The sequence below is a fragment of the Citrus clementina genome, unplaced genomic scaffold, assembly GCF_000493195.1.
Source record: "Citrus clementina cultivar Clemenules unplaced genomic scaffold, Citrus_clementina_v1.0 scaffold_2, whole genome shotgun sequence".
NCBI classification, from domain to species: domain Eukaryota; kingdom Viridiplantae; phylum Streptophyta; class Magnoliopsida; order Sapindales; family Rutaceae; genus Citrus; species Citrus x clementina.
This window is the reverse complement of record NW_006262688.1, coordinates 29321123-29338242: the sequence shown is the minus strand read 5'-3', so window position 1 is coordinate 29338242 and position 17120 is coordinate 29321123. Positions and strand designations below refer to the sequence as shown.

Genomic DNA, 17120 nt, shown 5'->3' with positions numbered 1-17120 from the left:
ATTAGGAAAATATATACATGGCAGGCAGCATGTTACAGAAGAGCCCAGCTCTTTATTTTAGATCTTGAAATACTTGTATCCAAACTCGGGGCTTGTCATGCCTTCTTCCCAATCACCCATGCGACGCCCACCAAATACTATCTGTTGAATGCCTAAATATCTGCGATTTGGATGAACAAAAAGGAAAAACCAGCTGTTAAGTACAAATATCTATCCATGGCACATAGATATAATATAATGGTAACATCATATCCATAAGGCTTACTCTGAACTCAGTACTGTCAAGCAGTTGAGGAGGACATCAACAGCAAAAAAATCCGATGTGCCCAGATCGACCCTGTAAAAGGATATGTATACTTCAGAAATCAGACTTCTCCAATTGAATAGAATGCAAAAGCAAATATGCAGTTTTGAGTTCTTGAACTCGTACCAAACACGGCCCCAATTATCTTGGAACTCAACATCACTGATATCATGAAACGAAGATGGCATAACTGAAAAGCCCTTTTCTGCGTCATATAGGGGATCGTACTCTATTGATGAGTTTGCCAACTGTCACAAACAGTCAAACATGATATCAATTTTCTTGCTCAGCATAAATTAAAATAAATCAGCTAACATTAAGGGAAAAGAATTTTCAATCTCAAATTAAGTCATCTCTTTGTCAAGAATAATACCACATGAAAATCTTTCGTTTGTTACACATTACATATGCTCGAAGTATTTAATAATCAACCATAAAGACCGATCAATATTCTTTTATCATTTTCTCTTTTTACTTTTCTTTACGTTTCATATTTTTTCGGCCAAAGTTTTTATTATGCTGCGTAGGATATTTCTATAAAACATGAACCTTTCTAGGATCAATAATGAAGAGAAGGCATAATTGGTCGTATATTTCAATTATGAGGATATTTTACCAAACGACTTGCCTAAAAAAATCGAATGCATGTAAAAAATTTCCTCCTTGCAGTAATAAGTACAAGTAGATAACCCATAATTTCCTCCCAAACAAGGAAGTGTGTGAAATATTCCTTTTTCTTAAAATACCTAGCCAATATTCGAGGAGTGGATTATCCAAAAGTGCAATGACCACTCAATAGTTAAGAAAATAAGACACAGAGAAATAGGAGCAAACCTGCAGATTAGAAGAATTAAAGGCTCCCAATCGCCCCATAACATACCATGACTGGATAACCTGTAATATCATGATCCACAAAAATAGATAAAGAACAAATAAAAGGTACAAGCAGCAAATGTAGTAACTAAACAGAGAGCATTCCTGACATCAAAGGAGAATCCATTGTCACCATGACAAACTAAAAGGAGAATCTTCTATGAAACACTTACACTACCAATAAGATCAACGTCCCGATCAGATGGTGATCCATATAGTTCAAACCATATGTAAGAATCCAGGGGGTTAAAGCTGTGCAGTTAAAGTAGAAAATCAATATTATGAAAGGTAAGGTATATCAACTAATAGTACATACAAGAACACCAAAAAACTTGTTAACAAATTAAACCAGCTGATGAGTAAGTTTATTAAACCCTTGGCAGGAAACTTCAAGTAAAGTAGGAGGTATATTACTCTCTAAAGCTGACTTTGAATGCAAGGACAGAGCCAGTTTTTGACTTATTGAAGTTTCTACCCTTCTTTCTAACTCGTTCTTCAACCTGCAGCATGTTTGCCAAATACATTACAATTTCACCTCACAAATACATTATGCATAGGAGCCGGTGGACACAAAATCAACATAATGGACACCAAAATTTTATCCGGGCAAAATCATTGACAGCTTATTGCCTACTCGGCTGCATTTCGATAGACATATAATAGGAGGAAAAAAATCTAAAATCATAAACAAATAAACATATACTTAAGTACTGACTCGTTTTCTCATAAGTTCAGGGTTGCCAATGCTGTCGCCAAGAACTGCTCGGAGCTCCTCATCATCTTTGCAGGCATCTTCAAGGACCCTGCAGCATAATATATAAATAGTTAGACAAAAGGTGGCATTCCCTGAGGTAGTAATTCAAACACATAGAAGACAAACATTTAAAAAGAGTAACTAACTCTCTCCAGAAAAGAAAAAAAAAAAAAGTAACTAACTTAGCCCATGAAGGATAATTGTGAAGCCTATCGTGTTCTCGCCTCCTCTTCTCTTCCCGAACCTTCAGCAGCCTCCTCCCTCTCGCCGACGTTCCTGAACCCTTAGCACCCACGACTTCGTTTCTTTCATTTCTACCGCTACTGCTTCTGCCACCATCTTCACTAGCAGCAGCATGGATTGGCTGAAGCCGAGGCCCCTTCTTCGCTGTCTTTATAACTGAGAAGCACTCACTTTTGCTATTGGGAAAGACTGTCAGTGAATTAGAAGCCCCAAATTGAAATGCTGGATTTGATAATTGATTGAGAAGTTGAAGGTGATGGGTTTCGTTACTAAATCCCCACACTCTCACTGAGTTCATGTTTCCCTTCAAATATGGAAACCAATGCTGCTAATCTCTCTACACTTTTCGGTATTTATAACTTTTCGCAGTCTGCGGTCCTTGTATTTTTATTGATTTCTCAAATAAGAATATATTTTTTCCATTGGGTCCAAAAGGTCCCTCACCCAGTCACCCTTTTGGGTAAAATTAAAGTTTTCTCACTTTTTAGCTCTAATCAAATTCAATCATGTTCGTTACATAAAGATTGTGAAGCAAGCAGAATGACAGAAACAGTATATCTGAACATAAAGCGGAGACCTTGCTTCTTCCAAATTGCCATAAAATTTCATTTCCACCAAAAAGTTACAAAGTCGATTATTAATCAGAGTCTCACTAACTATCAAACCAGGAGACCAATTACATCATAAATATCTTCCAATTATCACTAATTATTCTAGACTAAAAGACACCAATTGCATTCCTAAAAACTCCTTGCCAACACAAAAGCTGTGTAATGAACTTGACATCTTAAGAAATCGGCTGCAACAGGTACATCTTGCATGTATGAGGATCCAAGTTGGCTGATAAATTCCCCACCAATGGCGTTTCCAATGTTTTATGCTGCATAAAACAACATGTATATGTATATATTAGGAGAAGTACCACAAATGCTAATCAAATTCCATGCGGCAAACCAAAAAAATGAAAGTATGAATATCATAAGGCTCGTTTGTGAATAATACCTCCCAAAGATCTCTTGCTGTGACAGATGTTCTGGGGGGGATTCCAAAGTCTTCCAGGTGTGTTGTGACATTAGCAGGCCATTGATCTCGGTTGACTATAAGTACAGCAAACCTATAGCCTGAAAGAGGTGCTGTCCAAATCTGTTGAGGCAAAAACACAAATGATAGTTTGTTCGTGATTCTATAAGGGAGTATGAACAAGAACATTCAAAAGTATAGTCTGCTCGCTTTTTCAGCTGGATATTTTACCTCAACATCAGTCCGAACCTTCTTTGCTTGGACACCAAGTGGATCTGCGATATGTGATAATATGATTCAACATTTTAAGAACTCTAATTAATTTATGCAGTGTCAGGAACTGATATAATCTAGTTACCTTGGTTGATTGCAATGACTTCTTTATTGCCGATAATATCCATGGTATCTTTGGTCAAATTTCTCACATCACAGCCAAGAAGAAGGGGAGCCTTTAGTACCAATCAAAGCCATCAGAACATGCAGTAATTCATGAAACAGGTGATTCCAATTACAACAATCCATACCTTGGAAATTGCCCACAAACTAAAGTGTATGATATATTCATCTTTTGTCATTCCTCCATTTCCAACCTCAAGCATGTCCGGATCTTTTCAAATGTGATGAAACACAGAAAAAATGTCTCATGAAAGGTAAACATTTTGTTAAATTTAGTTCTGCATTGGTGAAAGATTTGACATAATTTCGTAATTCTAACCATTCCAACCACCAGACCTTGCATAGTCAGCATAGACTTCATTCGCATCTGCTCTGGACATCACACTGTCAAAAGAAACAAGGTAATAATAACTTGGATAGGTCAACCAACCTCAAAATATTTTGATTCTGAATGTGAATGTTCACCTTTCGAATGTGTCGGTAATGTCACCGGTAGTTCTCCAGCTATTTCCTACTTGAAAACCCCACAAAGCTGGGTGCATGTCTCCCCTGTTTAGGAAAAAAGAATGTGATGAACAAAAGGAAGATTTGGGTGGCGACCTGACTGCAGAGGTAAAACATTATTACCATTCACATAGAGAGTAATAAATTGGGCGGCCAGCCTTCATCAAAGCTCGGGTCATTATAGGGTATCTGCATTAGCAAGGTGATGTGACTTTTTTGTATCTGAATGCATAAATGAAGATGGAAAGTATAAGAGTTTTGTTTTGTAGTTGTTATTTAATTACCTGTCCATTGGCTTTGAGCCATCAGTATAACAGTTATCATACTTCAAATAATCGACACCCTGCACAAAGAGTTTAATTATAACATTTTCTCACCAGTGGCAGCGACTAAGACAGTTGAATTCCAAACAGAAAATAAAAACTAGACATTCATACCCATGAGGCAAAGGTTTTAGCATCTTGCTCCTCGTAACCAAGTGAACCTGGCATTTGTTTGCTACAAGTATAATACCTACAAAATAGATGGAAATTCATCTGTGTGCTTTAGTTGCTCTGATAAAAGGAACGCTCAAGTTTCAACAGCATATATGTGTGTTACCCTGCACTTGAGTATATCCCGAGCTTAAGCCCGTTGCTGTGAACATAGTCAGCCAGAGCTTTGATGCCGGATGGAAATGTAGCATTCTTAGCTTGCAAATTGCCCTGAAACATACACAATTTGTTATGAACCACTTCATTTTCTAATTCAAACATTAGAGAACCAGAACAGATAGAGACACATCGTACATTCTCATCGCGAACTTGTTCACCCCAACAATCATCTAAGAATCAAAGATGTTACAATCGTCAGTTAGCCATTTCCGTCAATAAAGATAAAAACAGCAGATGTAGAATAAAGGTTGAATAAAAAAATATGATTGCAGTGTACCGATATTCACGTATTCATATCCAAGCTTGGACAGACCACTTGAAACCAAAGCATCAGCTATTACCAACCAAGCAAATAACAAATCAGTACCAGTACTGTTGCAGCTTTAATACATGTTTGATGTAAAATGAACCAAGATAGAAAAAAAAAAGGAAAAAACAATGAATATTAGCTTAACCTGCTGCTTTCACAATATCTTCATTAATATCACACCAGAAGTGATTCCAACTATTCCACCTGCAAAATAATAAAGCGACATCATCAGCCAAACTGAACCAATTTATACTGAAAGAAAATTAAACAAACAAAAAGGTTAATACAAACCCCATTGGAGGGGATTTTCCAAGGCCATTTGCAAGCAAATTTCGCCTGAGCCGCTCACTGTGATGGTGGAATTTGGTGTTTGACACCTTCCCCATTATTGTTGCTCTCGATGAGGCAGCTGCCATCACCATTAAACATGATAGTAGCACGCATATCAGCTTTCCAAGTAAGCCCTCAGTCCTTGTACCCATCTTCCACACACACACACACACACTACTACTAAATCAAAACGAAGTGTTTGAAAGAGAGACTCAATTGATGAGAGCAGTAGTCAACTTGGGAAGTGGAGAAATCACGGTTGCTATTTATAGATACCTTTAAAGCACAGCAGCATTTTAAGATACAAGCTGTTGCATTTGGATAAGTTTAGGATGACTCGTCATCGAATCCAGCTTAACGTTCAAAAACTTTTTTTCCATATTTACAGGGATACTTTTATGGGATTTCGGGGATTTTATTAAGCAGAAGTATCCAAAATGATTAACGCAAAAGATTGTCTTTTATAGTAAGCCCGCGTCATCCTTCGGATGATACTGTAAAACTTTTCACATTTAATGTTTTTAAAATCGACCAATTATTATAACAATGAAGAAAAAAAAAATTTAACAACAATTATTTCTGAAAAGTAGTAACGGAGCATCGATAAATTCATCATACAATATATAAAGGTGGCGACGAGTGAAACTGTGGCCTCTCAGAGCTCACAAGTGCGCGAGTGTCCCTGCAATGGCGGGCCCTACTATTTTATTGAAATATAATTTGGCCCCTCTAGTTTTATATATTAAACACTTTGGTCTGTGGTCCCAGAGCGCCTGTGCCGCTGTCATGTCATGACTCATGAGCTTCTTCTACTTTCGTCCTTCGTTGCTAGCTAGAGATGTCTTTTTAAAGCAACCTACTTCCAAATTGAAAGCTACGATTAGATATTTCTCATTAGGGATGCTAATGGCACCGCCGCAGCAAGTTTGTGATTACCAAACTTAAATCCGTATAAAATTTAAATTATTAAATTCACTTATAATTTATGATAGATTTTGATAATTATCAAATTTATAATGGTATCCGGTGGATTTTTAGTGAGTTTTCACATTTAATATCATAAATATTTAATATATAAATTTATAATAATAACCTTAAATTTTATATGACATACTCAATTTTATATTTAACTAATGTAAATAAAAAAATTAAAATTTTAATATTAATCTAACACAAATTCTTAAATTTAAGTATAAATTATACAAATCCATTTAAAAAACACAAACTAGTACTTAAAAATAATAATTACATTTTATATTATCATTTAAAATAAGCTCCAAGAGAAGATCTTCATTTCATTCACCACCATAAGCACTCATCCAACACAATTCCTAGAATAATAATTAAGATTAATATTTTCAAATAATAATTCGGAGAAAAAAATTATAATAATGGAATAATTCATGTATTAAGTTAAAGAAAAATAGTACATACAAAAATATAATAGATTTATAATGTATAACAAACTCAAGGCTGAAGAAGAAAAGAATGATTGAATGAAGACAGAGATGAGAGATGGTCAAATGGGTGTGCGGTTAAGTCAAAGAGGAAATGCCTTTTAGTTTTCTTTAGGTCATGACTTTAGAATGGGAGATGGGCCATGTACACACATGCATAACTTTGAACCTTTTATTATTTGGTAATTTGAATAATTACATTATTTTCTTTATATAATTTTTAGATTAAAATTAAATTAAAAATATTTAGAAAAAATATTGCGGGTTTGATGGATATCCATGCGAGTATCCACCGAATATAAGGTTAATACTAAACTCACTCGTATTCATTTGCTGGTTTTAGTTTATAATACTAAATCCGCCCGCAACAGATAAAATTACCCGCAGCGGATAGGTTTTGGCGGGCGAATTTAGACATATTTGTGGGTACAATTATCATCCCTATTTCTCATGTGTGTTGTGTCAGTGACTTTGCTGTGCCCCCTAACAATTTTCTTTATTGATTGTTTTGATGGTCTGATCAAATAAATACATAATGTGGTGTGCTATGCTAGTGATCATCGATATCATATTCATATATTACGTGTTTTGTTTTATTCTGAGTTTCAAAGAGCAAAACACGTAAATCATCTGTCCAAACAGTGTTTAAATTTTAATGTGACATCGTTGATTAAGTGTTTTTTCTGTGTGTGTAATTCATTTAATAGGAGGTACTATTTACACTTTATTACTTTCGTTTGGTAATAATTTCTAAAAAGTAAAACAATTGTTGAACATGGATATCAATCGTATTAAGGTTGTGGCAATTGATCAATCTGTGAGCCTGTGACTTTATAGTAAATTGCTAAGGACTGCGAACAAAATTGTTTTATATATATTGGCCATGATAATAATTAACAAATATAGTCAAATTTGAGATCGTGCACATTTTTGGATGTTGGAATTACAAATGTCATTTTAATTTACAGCTATCAGTTCAAATTTTCATTTAGCTGAAGTATGTATGAAGAAAAAAAAAAGAGAGGATAGAATGAAGCTTTGCTTCCTCCAAATCATCATTAACAATTAATTTCGAGTACAAAGACAATTATTAAATTCCCAACACTAAGATAAAGACACTGTGACTAAATAAGAGATAACAATTACATCATAGAATGTTCCCCTAAGCAAACTCTTCGTAGTTCAAAAGACTTCTTAAGAAATAGGCTTCAAGATGTACATTTTGCACGCATGAGAACCCACCATAGCCGACAGGTTTCCTACAAATTGCTTTGTCAATGTCTTGTGCTGCATAAAACGCACACCCATTCACCAGTAAGTAATGCAGAAAAAATGCGAACAAATATTCTAAGGCTGTTGGTAGCTGATGAATCCTAAAGTACACATACCTCCCAGAGATCTCTAGCTTCAACAACACTGTTTGGAGGTATTCCAATGTCTTCCCATTTGGCGGTGACAGCATAACGCCAGGGGCCTCGGTTTACTAGGAGTAAAGCTATTCTGTAGCCGGAGAGTGGCCCTGCCCATACCTGCAAAAGAGAAAGACAAATGTTAGACTTGTTCTATGATTCAGTCGAAGATCAGCACAACTTCAGTCTCAAGAAAAGTTGCTAACTAGCAATTTTACCTCTTGATCGCCTTCCCACCTAACCTTCTTTGCCTGAATGCCCAGTGGATCTGATACATACATTTATGAATAATGTGAAATCTATATCTGGATAAGTCTAGTGATGCTAATCTAACTGTTTATAACGTACATCGCAATCTAATCACCTTGGTTTACCGCAATGACTTCTTTATTGCCAACGATCTCTAGTGTGTCATCTGTCATATTTCTAACGTCACAGCCAAGGAGAAGAGGAGACTGAAAATGCAAAACCACTTGTTCATAAGCTGCAGATTCCCCACCAGAACATGTATGCTTTCATTCCGCCAAGTGAAAGAGAGTAATAGTACCTTGGAAATGGCCCATATACTAAAGTGTACAATATATTCATCTTTTGTCATCCCTCCATTTCCCACCTCTAGCATGTCGGGATCTGTTTACATAAAAGAAGAACCTTCATAAACAAGACAGATTGTCTTGTAATTATTTCTGAGTTGCAGAATGAATGTTCCAGCTATAAAACTCTAACCATTCCAACCACCGGGCCTTGCATATTTGGCAAAAGCTTCATTTTCGTCTGCTCTGGAGATCATGCTGCCAAGGAGCAAGCAAACAACTAGTCTATGCCACTACTAGGCCATTTTGATCAATGACTGAGACATTTTCTTTTCCCCAAAAAAAAATTTACCTGTCCCATGTATCCTCAATGTCACCAGTAGTTCTCCAGCTATTTCCTACCTTATCTCCCCATAAAGCAGGGTGCATGTCTCCCCTAATGCGAAGAAAGAAGAGTACATTAAGCCCCGAGAGAGGGGAAAAAGAAAAAAAAAATTGTTAAAGATTTCATCATCAATTACACAGATAAATTACCATTCACATAGAGAGTAGTAGATCGGGCGTCCGGTGTTCATTAAAGCTCTTGTCATTACAGGGTATCTACAAAAACGAGGTAATGTAACATTTTGTATCTACATACTGAAGTGAAGATGGAATATACAACAAGTATTTGTATTACGACTTTGATTTAGTTACCTGTCCATGGGCTTTGAGCCATCATTGTAACAATTATCATACTTCAAGTAATCAACACCCTGCACAAAAGGTGAATTATATGATCTCATCGGAGGCAGCTACTAAGATAATAGAATCCAAAACGAAAAAAGGAAGACTAAAAATTCATACCCATGAGGCGAAGGTTTTAGCATCTTGGTCCTCATAACCAAGTGAACCAGGCATTTGTTTGCTACAAGTATAAATCCTGCAAAATAGAAAGAAATGTTTCTATGAGCCTGCGAAATTATCAAATTCCAACAACTAATATAACTTTGTGACACATTACCCAGCACTTGAGTAAATCCCGAGTTTAAGCCCCTTGCCGTGAACATAGTCTGCCAGAGCTTTAATGCCAGATGGAAATGTAGTGTTTCTAGCTTGTAAATTGCCCTGGAATTAATGTGCCTTAAAGTATCACTTCTCTTTTTCCATATTTTTTGGTTATAAATGCAAATAGAGATGAAAAATACATAGAAAGATACCTTCTCATCACGATCTTGTTCACCCCAACAATCATCTAAGAAATCAAGCTATTTTTAGACTTTTGTCCATGAAAAATACACAATAAGAAATGAAAAATACAATTGCAGCATACCAATGTTAACATAGATATATCCAAGCTTGGCTAGACCACTGGAAACTAGAGCATCAGCTGTTCAAAACCAGTTCCAAAAGATGTAAAACTGCTCTGCCGCAATAGCTTTGGCAAAATTGAAGTAAAAAATAAGTATGAATAAACTTACCGGCAGCTTTGATGATATCCTCATTGATATTTCCCCAGAAGTGATTCCAACTATTCCACCTATAGCAAAGGAACAGACCAACAATTTAAATTCAATCCAAAATAAACGTTGCAGAGTGGACAAACTAGTTATTTCATAAAAGACACTGAGGGAATCGAGTAGTCATGTTGAGTTGTGGAGAGACAGAAGATTATATATGAAATATACTCAGTGGTCATGCATACACATTACTACATTAGCAGAAACAAAAGATTACGAATATAATGTTACAAAGAGCTACATGTGTATAAAAATAAGTACATACCCCATAGCAGGAGTTTCAGCAAGGCCATTTGCTAGCAGATTTCGCCTCAATGGCTGGTTGTTGTGATTAAGTTTGTCATCTGCCCCGGTCCCTAGAATTGTTGCTCGCGACGAGGCAACACCTGTCACCATTAATGATGATATTAACAAACATAATAATCTCACAAGCGTATGGTCAACTCTATTGCCCATGCTGAAGTGAATGAAAATTGTATGAGGATGAAAGGATTTACAAGTAGTGTAATGAATTTTGGAAGAGAAGTCTCAGTGGTATTTAAAATGATTTGAGACCCTTTTGGTATCCATAATATCAGGGATTTTTGGATGATATGTTGATTCCATAAAAATTTCAAAACTTAATCAAAAATCTACTTTCAATTACATATTTACGGAAGAATCACTCCATCTTTTTAGGGATACTTCATCATCCATTCTAATATGATAGAATCTGACTTCATCATTAGGAAACTAGTTAAATTATATTTTTTTAATTAAAAAAATAATTTACAAATGCCATTGCAAAATAGCATGTCCCCTTCACCCTTCATATTCTACAGGCCACCTAGCTGGCTTAAAAAGTGAAACCAATATTAAGATGTTTGATACAAAGAGTGGCCGAGTACCAATGAGATTGTAGTTAGGATGTTTTGCAGTGAAGACCGAGTAGATAAGGCAATGAGTATTTGGGATCAGACAACGGCAATGCGTATGTTCTCAGCATTGATCAATAGTCTGAGCCATGAGGACAAGATAGCGGTGAAGATTGATGAATCATGGAAACCTCACAAGTAGAGGATGATGAAGGTTGATTAATACCCTAGAAATGTCACTGTGTTTGCAACTAGTTAGTGGTTCGGATGAAAGAGCTATAATATATTAGTGTTCACTGTTTACTACTGCTATAATATTGGAAATGTTTTCATTTTGATTTTACTTTAGGTGGCAAGCGACTAAATCAAAGTTTCATGAGAAACAGTGTAAATTATTTGAGCAAATCTTTTATATATATATATATATATATATATAATCATTCTCAGGTGCGGATGTCTGCATCTTTTTTAATGCAGACACACTTTTAAACCGTGTGGTTTAAAAAAATTAGTTACTAAATGAACTATAAAATCGCATGGGTTTAAAAAATTAAAAACTAACTCTCTTAAACCATGCGGTTTTAAAGTGTATCCGTATAAAAAATAAATGAGGACGTCCGTACTAGAGAAGGACTATATATATATATATATATAAATTTTAAATATCAATTCACAATTATTACAAGCGTGATGATATAATTACAAATTCTTATAGAAATTTAGCTGACGTGGCCTAGTTAAATTTATTGGTTGTATAAAATACAATTTGAATTATAATTATGCGTAATTCATTTTAAATTACTTTCAGTTAGGGTCTGAGTCGCCACTGCACTTTTAGCTGAGTGGTGAACCGCTTGCTTTGACAAATGTGAGAGCTGCAGTTCGGGTCCTTATTAACTCAAATTTTTCCTCAATTAAGTATAATTGAGTGAAGCTAATTTATAATTTTTTTCTCTTATGAAATACGAGTGAAACAAACAATAATTTATAGTCCCAGTTTATTTGTCTAATTATAAATATTAATAATTGTCTCTCCTAGTATAATAGTAAAAAAAAAAAGTTAGGGCCCAAAGTCCGGGGAACTTACTGACCTCAGTGACCCCTGCTCATATTCCATAATGCGTAGCAATAGCAAAAAAAAGCTTTGCTTCCACCAAATTATTATTAATAAGAACTAATATCCAGTATAATGTCCCAAAGGTGATGATAAAATTCAAAACTCGCAAAATGACATGATGTTATAACTGATTACCATAGAAATATTAAATCAATTACATCATAATCGATCAATAGATCCTGTCTGCTGTGTGTTCAACTTGATTGAACTCTTAACCAATAGGCTTCAACACATACATCTTGCAAGAATGAGAATCCACGGTGGCAGTCACGTTCCGAACAAATTTTGTTCGCAATGTCTTGTGCTGCATGAAACATCAATGTTTCAGGAAGCAGTACAAAATGTATCTCAAGTGTCATGCAGTGGAAGAACCAAACAAATATCACAAGGCTTGTAAGTCAAAATTACCTCCCAGAGATCTCTAGCTTCGACAACGCTTTTTGCAGGGATTGCAAGGTCATCCCAGTTGGCTGTGATGGAATAACGTTGAGGGCCTCGGTTGACAAGTAGCAGAGCTACCCTGTAACCCGAGAGGGGCCCTGCCCAAATCTGTTAAAGACGAAACAGAAATTATGGTTTGCTCAATAACTCAAAGGAAAACACATCACATATACTACTGTGTCAAAGAAAAAGTATTTACAAGTTTACCTCCTGATCACCTTCTGACCTAACCTTCCTTGCTTGAATGCCAAGAGGATCTGTTATATATAACAACATGAAATCAGTATATAATAATAAGTCCAGTGAATCAGACTTGTTACCTGAAATGGGTGAAAACCAGTATGCATGAATAGGCGAAATCAAATTACCTTGGTTAACATCAATGACCTCTCTATTGGCTACGATTTCCTTAGTGTCTTTTGTCATATTTCTCACATCGCAACCAATTAGGAGAGGAGCCTGCATTAGTATACTTAATCATGAGCCAATAGAAGCCACCAAAATGAGCAATCATTCAAGTAAGTAATGAGTCCAAGAGAAAGATGATTTTCTACTATACCTTAGAAATGGCCCATATGCTGAAGTGTACAATATATTCATTTTTAGTCATACCACCATTTCCTACCTCTAGCATATCAGGGTCTGTTCCAGATATAACAAAACTCAGAATAAATATCTACACGAAAGGGAATCAATTTTTGGCTGATGAAGACTATCAATATTTAACAGCTCTAACCATTCCAACCACCAGGCCTAGCAAGCTCAGCATAAATTTCATTCATGTCTGCTCTGGACATCATGCTGCCAAAGAAGAAACAAACAACTTACAAGGCTTCGATCAAAGTCTTAAAATTACTGTATTTAATTTGTGAACATATAAATATGTGTGTGTGTGTGTGTGTGTGCATCAAATATTTTACCTATCCCAAGTATCGGCAATGTCATTAGTAGTTCTCCAGCTATTTCCTACTTTAAAACCCCATAAAGCAGGGTGCATGTCTCCCCTATATATCCAGTAAGTTGAATATGTTAAATCAATGAAAAAACTAGAAAGATTATTTAACTGCAGAGACAAAAATGTTAAACTAAGAGGCCAACGTCACAGACAAAAGTTGTTACCATTCGCATAATGAGTAGAAAATGGGACGGCCAGCTTTCATTAAAGCTCTCGTCATCACAGGGAATCTACAAGAACAAGGAAATGGAATATATCATTGCTATATGCCTAAATATTGGAATGCTTAGCTAAAAACAGGAAGAACATGAAGTGATTTGATTATAGATAGCATTTCATTACCTGACAGTTGGCTTTGTGCCATCATTGTTGCAGTTATCATACTTCAAATAATCAATGCCCTGAACAGAAAATGAATTAATTAGCATTTTATAATATGGGGCTTTATTCCAGAATCTCATCAATGAAAGCTGCTATGGTTCCATGCTGATGGGATAATAGAGTCTGAAACATAAAATTAAAAAGAATGCTAAATATGATACCCAGGAGGCAAAGGTCTTAGCATCTTTTTCCTCGTGACCAAGTGAACCAGGCATGGCTTTGGCACAAGTAAAATACCTGCAAAATAGATGGACATGCATCAATGTGCTTGGTTATTCTTACAATTATTTAATATAAGTTTGTGTTAAAGTGCATGCATTAGAGTCATCTACCCTGCACTTGAGTATATTCCAAGCTTAAGCCCCTTGCCGTGAACATAATCTGCCAGTGCTTTAATGCCAGACGGAAATGTTAAGTTTTTAGGCACTAACTCGCCCTGAAATCAATGTTATCGTTATTTTTAAACTTGAGGACTTTTAAACAAAAACTTTACCAGAGAAAATAGATCAAATATCGAAACAAATCATACCTTGTCATTACGAGCTATTTCAGCCCAGCAATCATCTAAGAAATCAAGATGTTTCACACTTTGGTTAGCCGCATATGTCAAAAATGCCAGTACAGAAAGCATGCCATAAAAAGAGAAATAAAAATTATAAATTTCAACGTACCTATGTTAACATAGATATATCCAAGCTTGGATAAACCAGTGGAAATCAAAGCATCAGCTGCCAATTAAACCAAGAAAACAAAATCAAATACAATTATTTACTTAACTATGCTGTGACAACCCTGATGAATCTTCTTTAATAGGAAACTCAGCTTGAGGATCATGTTTCTTACAGTGGATAATACTTACCCGTTTCTCTGATGATTTTCTCATCAATTTTGCAGTTAAAATGATTCCAACTATTCCACCTGCAGAAAAGGAAACCACCAGCTTTTTCAATTCCATTTTCAGCCTGTTATATCTAAAACAAATCTTTCATCCAGGGAATATATTAAAAGGTTTTATCAAAGTAAATTCAGAATAATGTACAGGGAACAAATTCATTTGTGGGTTCTTAAAATCATAGAACAAATGACAGAAGTTACTATATATTATTCAACTGGTCATTTAGTAATCATCAGTGATTCTTAGATAGCACACAAACAAAAAGTCAAATATTGTCAGATTTCTAATAAAGATTAGACTGTTCACAGTAGTGAACAGTGAACACTAATATTGTACTGCCTAATTTTTAACAGCAGTAGTAATTTCACAATTAAAGGGTATTCACATATGCCATAAGAAGTTTTTAGAAACTCCAAAACATAAAACTTTCATGTGATCTGATCATAAGCATTCTGTTCAGTGAGTGGCCGTCAAACCAACAGCCCAAAGAACTAACAGACACATCAAGCATTTGTAGAAAGCTAAGAAGAAAGTGACGTAACATAACATACACATAACATACCCCATAGGAGGAGTCATGCCAAGGCCATTAGCAAGCAGATTTCTCCTGAGTTGCTCACCGTAGTAGTTGAACTTGCTGTTAATTCTTGTTGGTCTTGATGAGGCTGCACCGACATAACGCATCACCATTAATAATGACACTAACACACACCATATCAACTTCACAAGTGAATTTTCAATCCTTCTCTCCATCTCTTGGATTTTGTTCGAACAAGACAAACACGGATAAGAGCAGAGCACGGTAATATAGGAAGTCAAGAAGTCACAAAGAGCTATTTGTAGAATTTTACGCGAGTGAAAGTTCCATTACCTGATTTTTTTTTCTTTCTTTTCTTTTCTTTTATTTTTCCTTCTATTACCGAATTTGCCCATTAAGAATACCGAGGATTCCGAGATTTTTGGAATAATTAATATTTATCAACCATGTCAGCAATATCTTTATCCAATCATTATTATTATTATTATTATTATTATTATGGGGAACCTTAAGTGTAACTGTAGCACTGTACTATAATTGTATCTAACCGTTAAATGTCAGTAGACCCTACCAATTCAATTGCATCCAACGACTAGATACAACTGTGGTACGGTGCCACAATTACACCGTAGCCTGATCCTATTATTATTATTATTTCACTCATTCATTACATTGTTACCACTTGAGATCACTACTTTTTCCTTCTCTCCCATGTGTGTAATGTAATATAGAGTAATGCTACACATTCTAAATTTTTTATCTCAAAAAATTATCTTAAGTTATGTGTCATTTATTAATTGATTGGTGAGATAATATAATTAATTTACTTAGATCTTGTAAATAATTATCAATCACTCAATTAATGACACATCATTTGAGATAACTTTTTAAGATAAAAAAATTTAAGATGTGTAGCATTACTGATGTAATATATCAAAATCCTTCAACTTTTTATTCAATAGTAGTGTTACACTTTTTAAATTTTTTATTTTAAAAAATATGATATTTATCAATTGATTAATAAAATAATATAATTAATTTACTTAAATTTTATAAAGAATTATTAATTATTCAATTAATGACAAGTTATTTGAGATAAAATTTGAGATGTCTATCATTATTTTTTATTTACTTTATCCATTAGTTGCTGTGCATAAGCGGCTGAACATTTTCTTCCACCTATGCCGTATTTGAAAACAGATAGGGGCTAATTGTATTTTATTTCAAGAGTGTTGATTTAATTTGGAAATTTGATATTAAAAAAGGAAAATTATCCACCCTTTACTAATAAACCCTTTTGAGAGTCCAGTAAAGGCAAGAACAAGAAAGAAAGTGAAGAAGAGGAGGATAGAGATAAGAACAGAAATGATAATAGTATTTGCCCTCATACTGTCATCTGTGTGTTTTCTGCAGCAATTAATATCCCTGCTGAAATTCTGGAGCATTTTCATGACAGCCAATCAAGTAGAATTTCTCATGCTATAATAATTAATTAATAAATGTGAGAAACGGAACACGCGTAGAGCTATCAAAATTTAATTCAAACATCGTATGAATAAATATATATCGGTCGTTAAACTTAATACAATTATTAAATTGATCGGGTCAAAATTGACACAATTTTTTTCAGTGTTAAGTCACAATTAAAATTTTT

General features: G+C 34.9%; 4 protein-coding genes across 4 annotated transcripts; all 4 read right to left on the bottom strand.

Moving 5' to 3' along the window:
- Positions 1 to 26: 26 nt before the first annotated feature.
- On the bottom strand, positions 27 to 2503 carry LOC18050598. The gene is made up of 8 exons (XM_006448442.2): positions 2114 to 2503; positions 1893 to 1980; positions 1592 to 1677; positions 1351 to 1429; positions 1139 to 1198; positions 431 to 552; positions 266 to 337; positions 27 to 160 (listed from the first exon to the last, which is right to left on the bottom strand). Exons 1-8 carry the CDS (start codon positions 2470 to 2472, stop codon positions 58 to 60), a joined length of 969 nt encoding a protein of 322 aa, XP_006448505.1. The 5' UTR covers positions 2473 to 2503; the 3' UTR covers positions 27 to 57.
- Positions 2504 to 2749: 246 nt separating this feature from the next.
- Positions 2750 to 5913, bottom strand: LOC112101083 (alpha-galactosidase 1-like). The gene is made up of 15 exons (XM_024191023.1): positions 5349 to 5913; positions 5203 to 5261; positions 5025 to 5081; positions 4883 to 4917; positions 4695 to 4798; positions 4532 to 4607; positions 4379 to 4437; positions 4218 to 4283; positions 4056 to 4139; positions 3910 to 3974; positions 3719 to 3801; positions 3553 to 3643; positions 3426 to 3469; positions 3177 to 3317; positions 2750 to 3054 (listed from the first exon to the last, which is right to left on the bottom strand). Exons 1-15 carry the CDS (start codon positions 5537 to 5539, stop codon positions 2962 to 2964), a joined length of 1248 nt encoding a protein of 415 aa, XP_024046791.1. The 5' UTR covers positions 5540 to 5913; the 3' UTR covers positions 2750 to 2961.
- A 2097-nt stretch (positions 5914 to 8010) lies between these two features.
- On the bottom strand, positions 8011 to 10769 carry LOC112101084 (alpha-galactosidase 1-like). Its single transcript, XM_024191024.1, has 15 exons — positions 10551 to 10769; positions 10247 to 10305; positions 10099 to 10155; positions 9986 to 10020; positions 9790 to 9893; positions 9633 to 9708; positions 9483 to 9541; positions 9321 to 9386; positions 9139 to 9222; positions 8980 to 9044; positions 8801 to 8883; positions 8618 to 8708; positions 8472 to 8521; positions 8233 to 8373; positions 8011 to 8131 (listed from the first exon to the last, which is right to left on the bottom strand). The coding sequence occupies exons 1-15, from the start codon at positions 10739 to 10741 to the stop codon at positions 8039 to 8041; spliced, it is 1254 nt and encodes a 417-aa protein (XP_024046792.1). The 5' UTR covers positions 10742 to 10769; the 3' UTR covers positions 8011 to 8038.
- Positions 10770 to 12281: 1512 nt separating this feature from the next.
- LOC112101082 (alpha-galactosidase 1-like) lies at positions 12282 to 15789 on the bottom strand. Its single transcript, XM_024191022.1, has 15 exons — positions 15491 to 15789; positions 14893 to 14951; positions 14705 to 14761; positions 14563 to 14597; positions 14366 to 14469; positions 14195 to 14270; positions 13995 to 14053; positions 13817 to 13882; positions 13618 to 13701; positions 13434 to 13498; positions 13257 to 13339; positions 13066 to 13156; positions 12905 to 12954; positions 12665 to 12805; positions 12282 to 12560 (listed from the first exon to the last, which is right to left on the bottom strand). The coding sequence occupies exons 1-15, from the start codon at positions 15679 to 15681 to the stop codon at positions 12468 to 12470; spliced, it is 1254 nt and encodes a 417-aa protein (XP_024046790.1). The 5' UTR covers positions 15682 to 15789; the 3' UTR covers positions 12282 to 12467.
- Positions 15790 to 17120: the final 1331 nt, after the last annotated feature.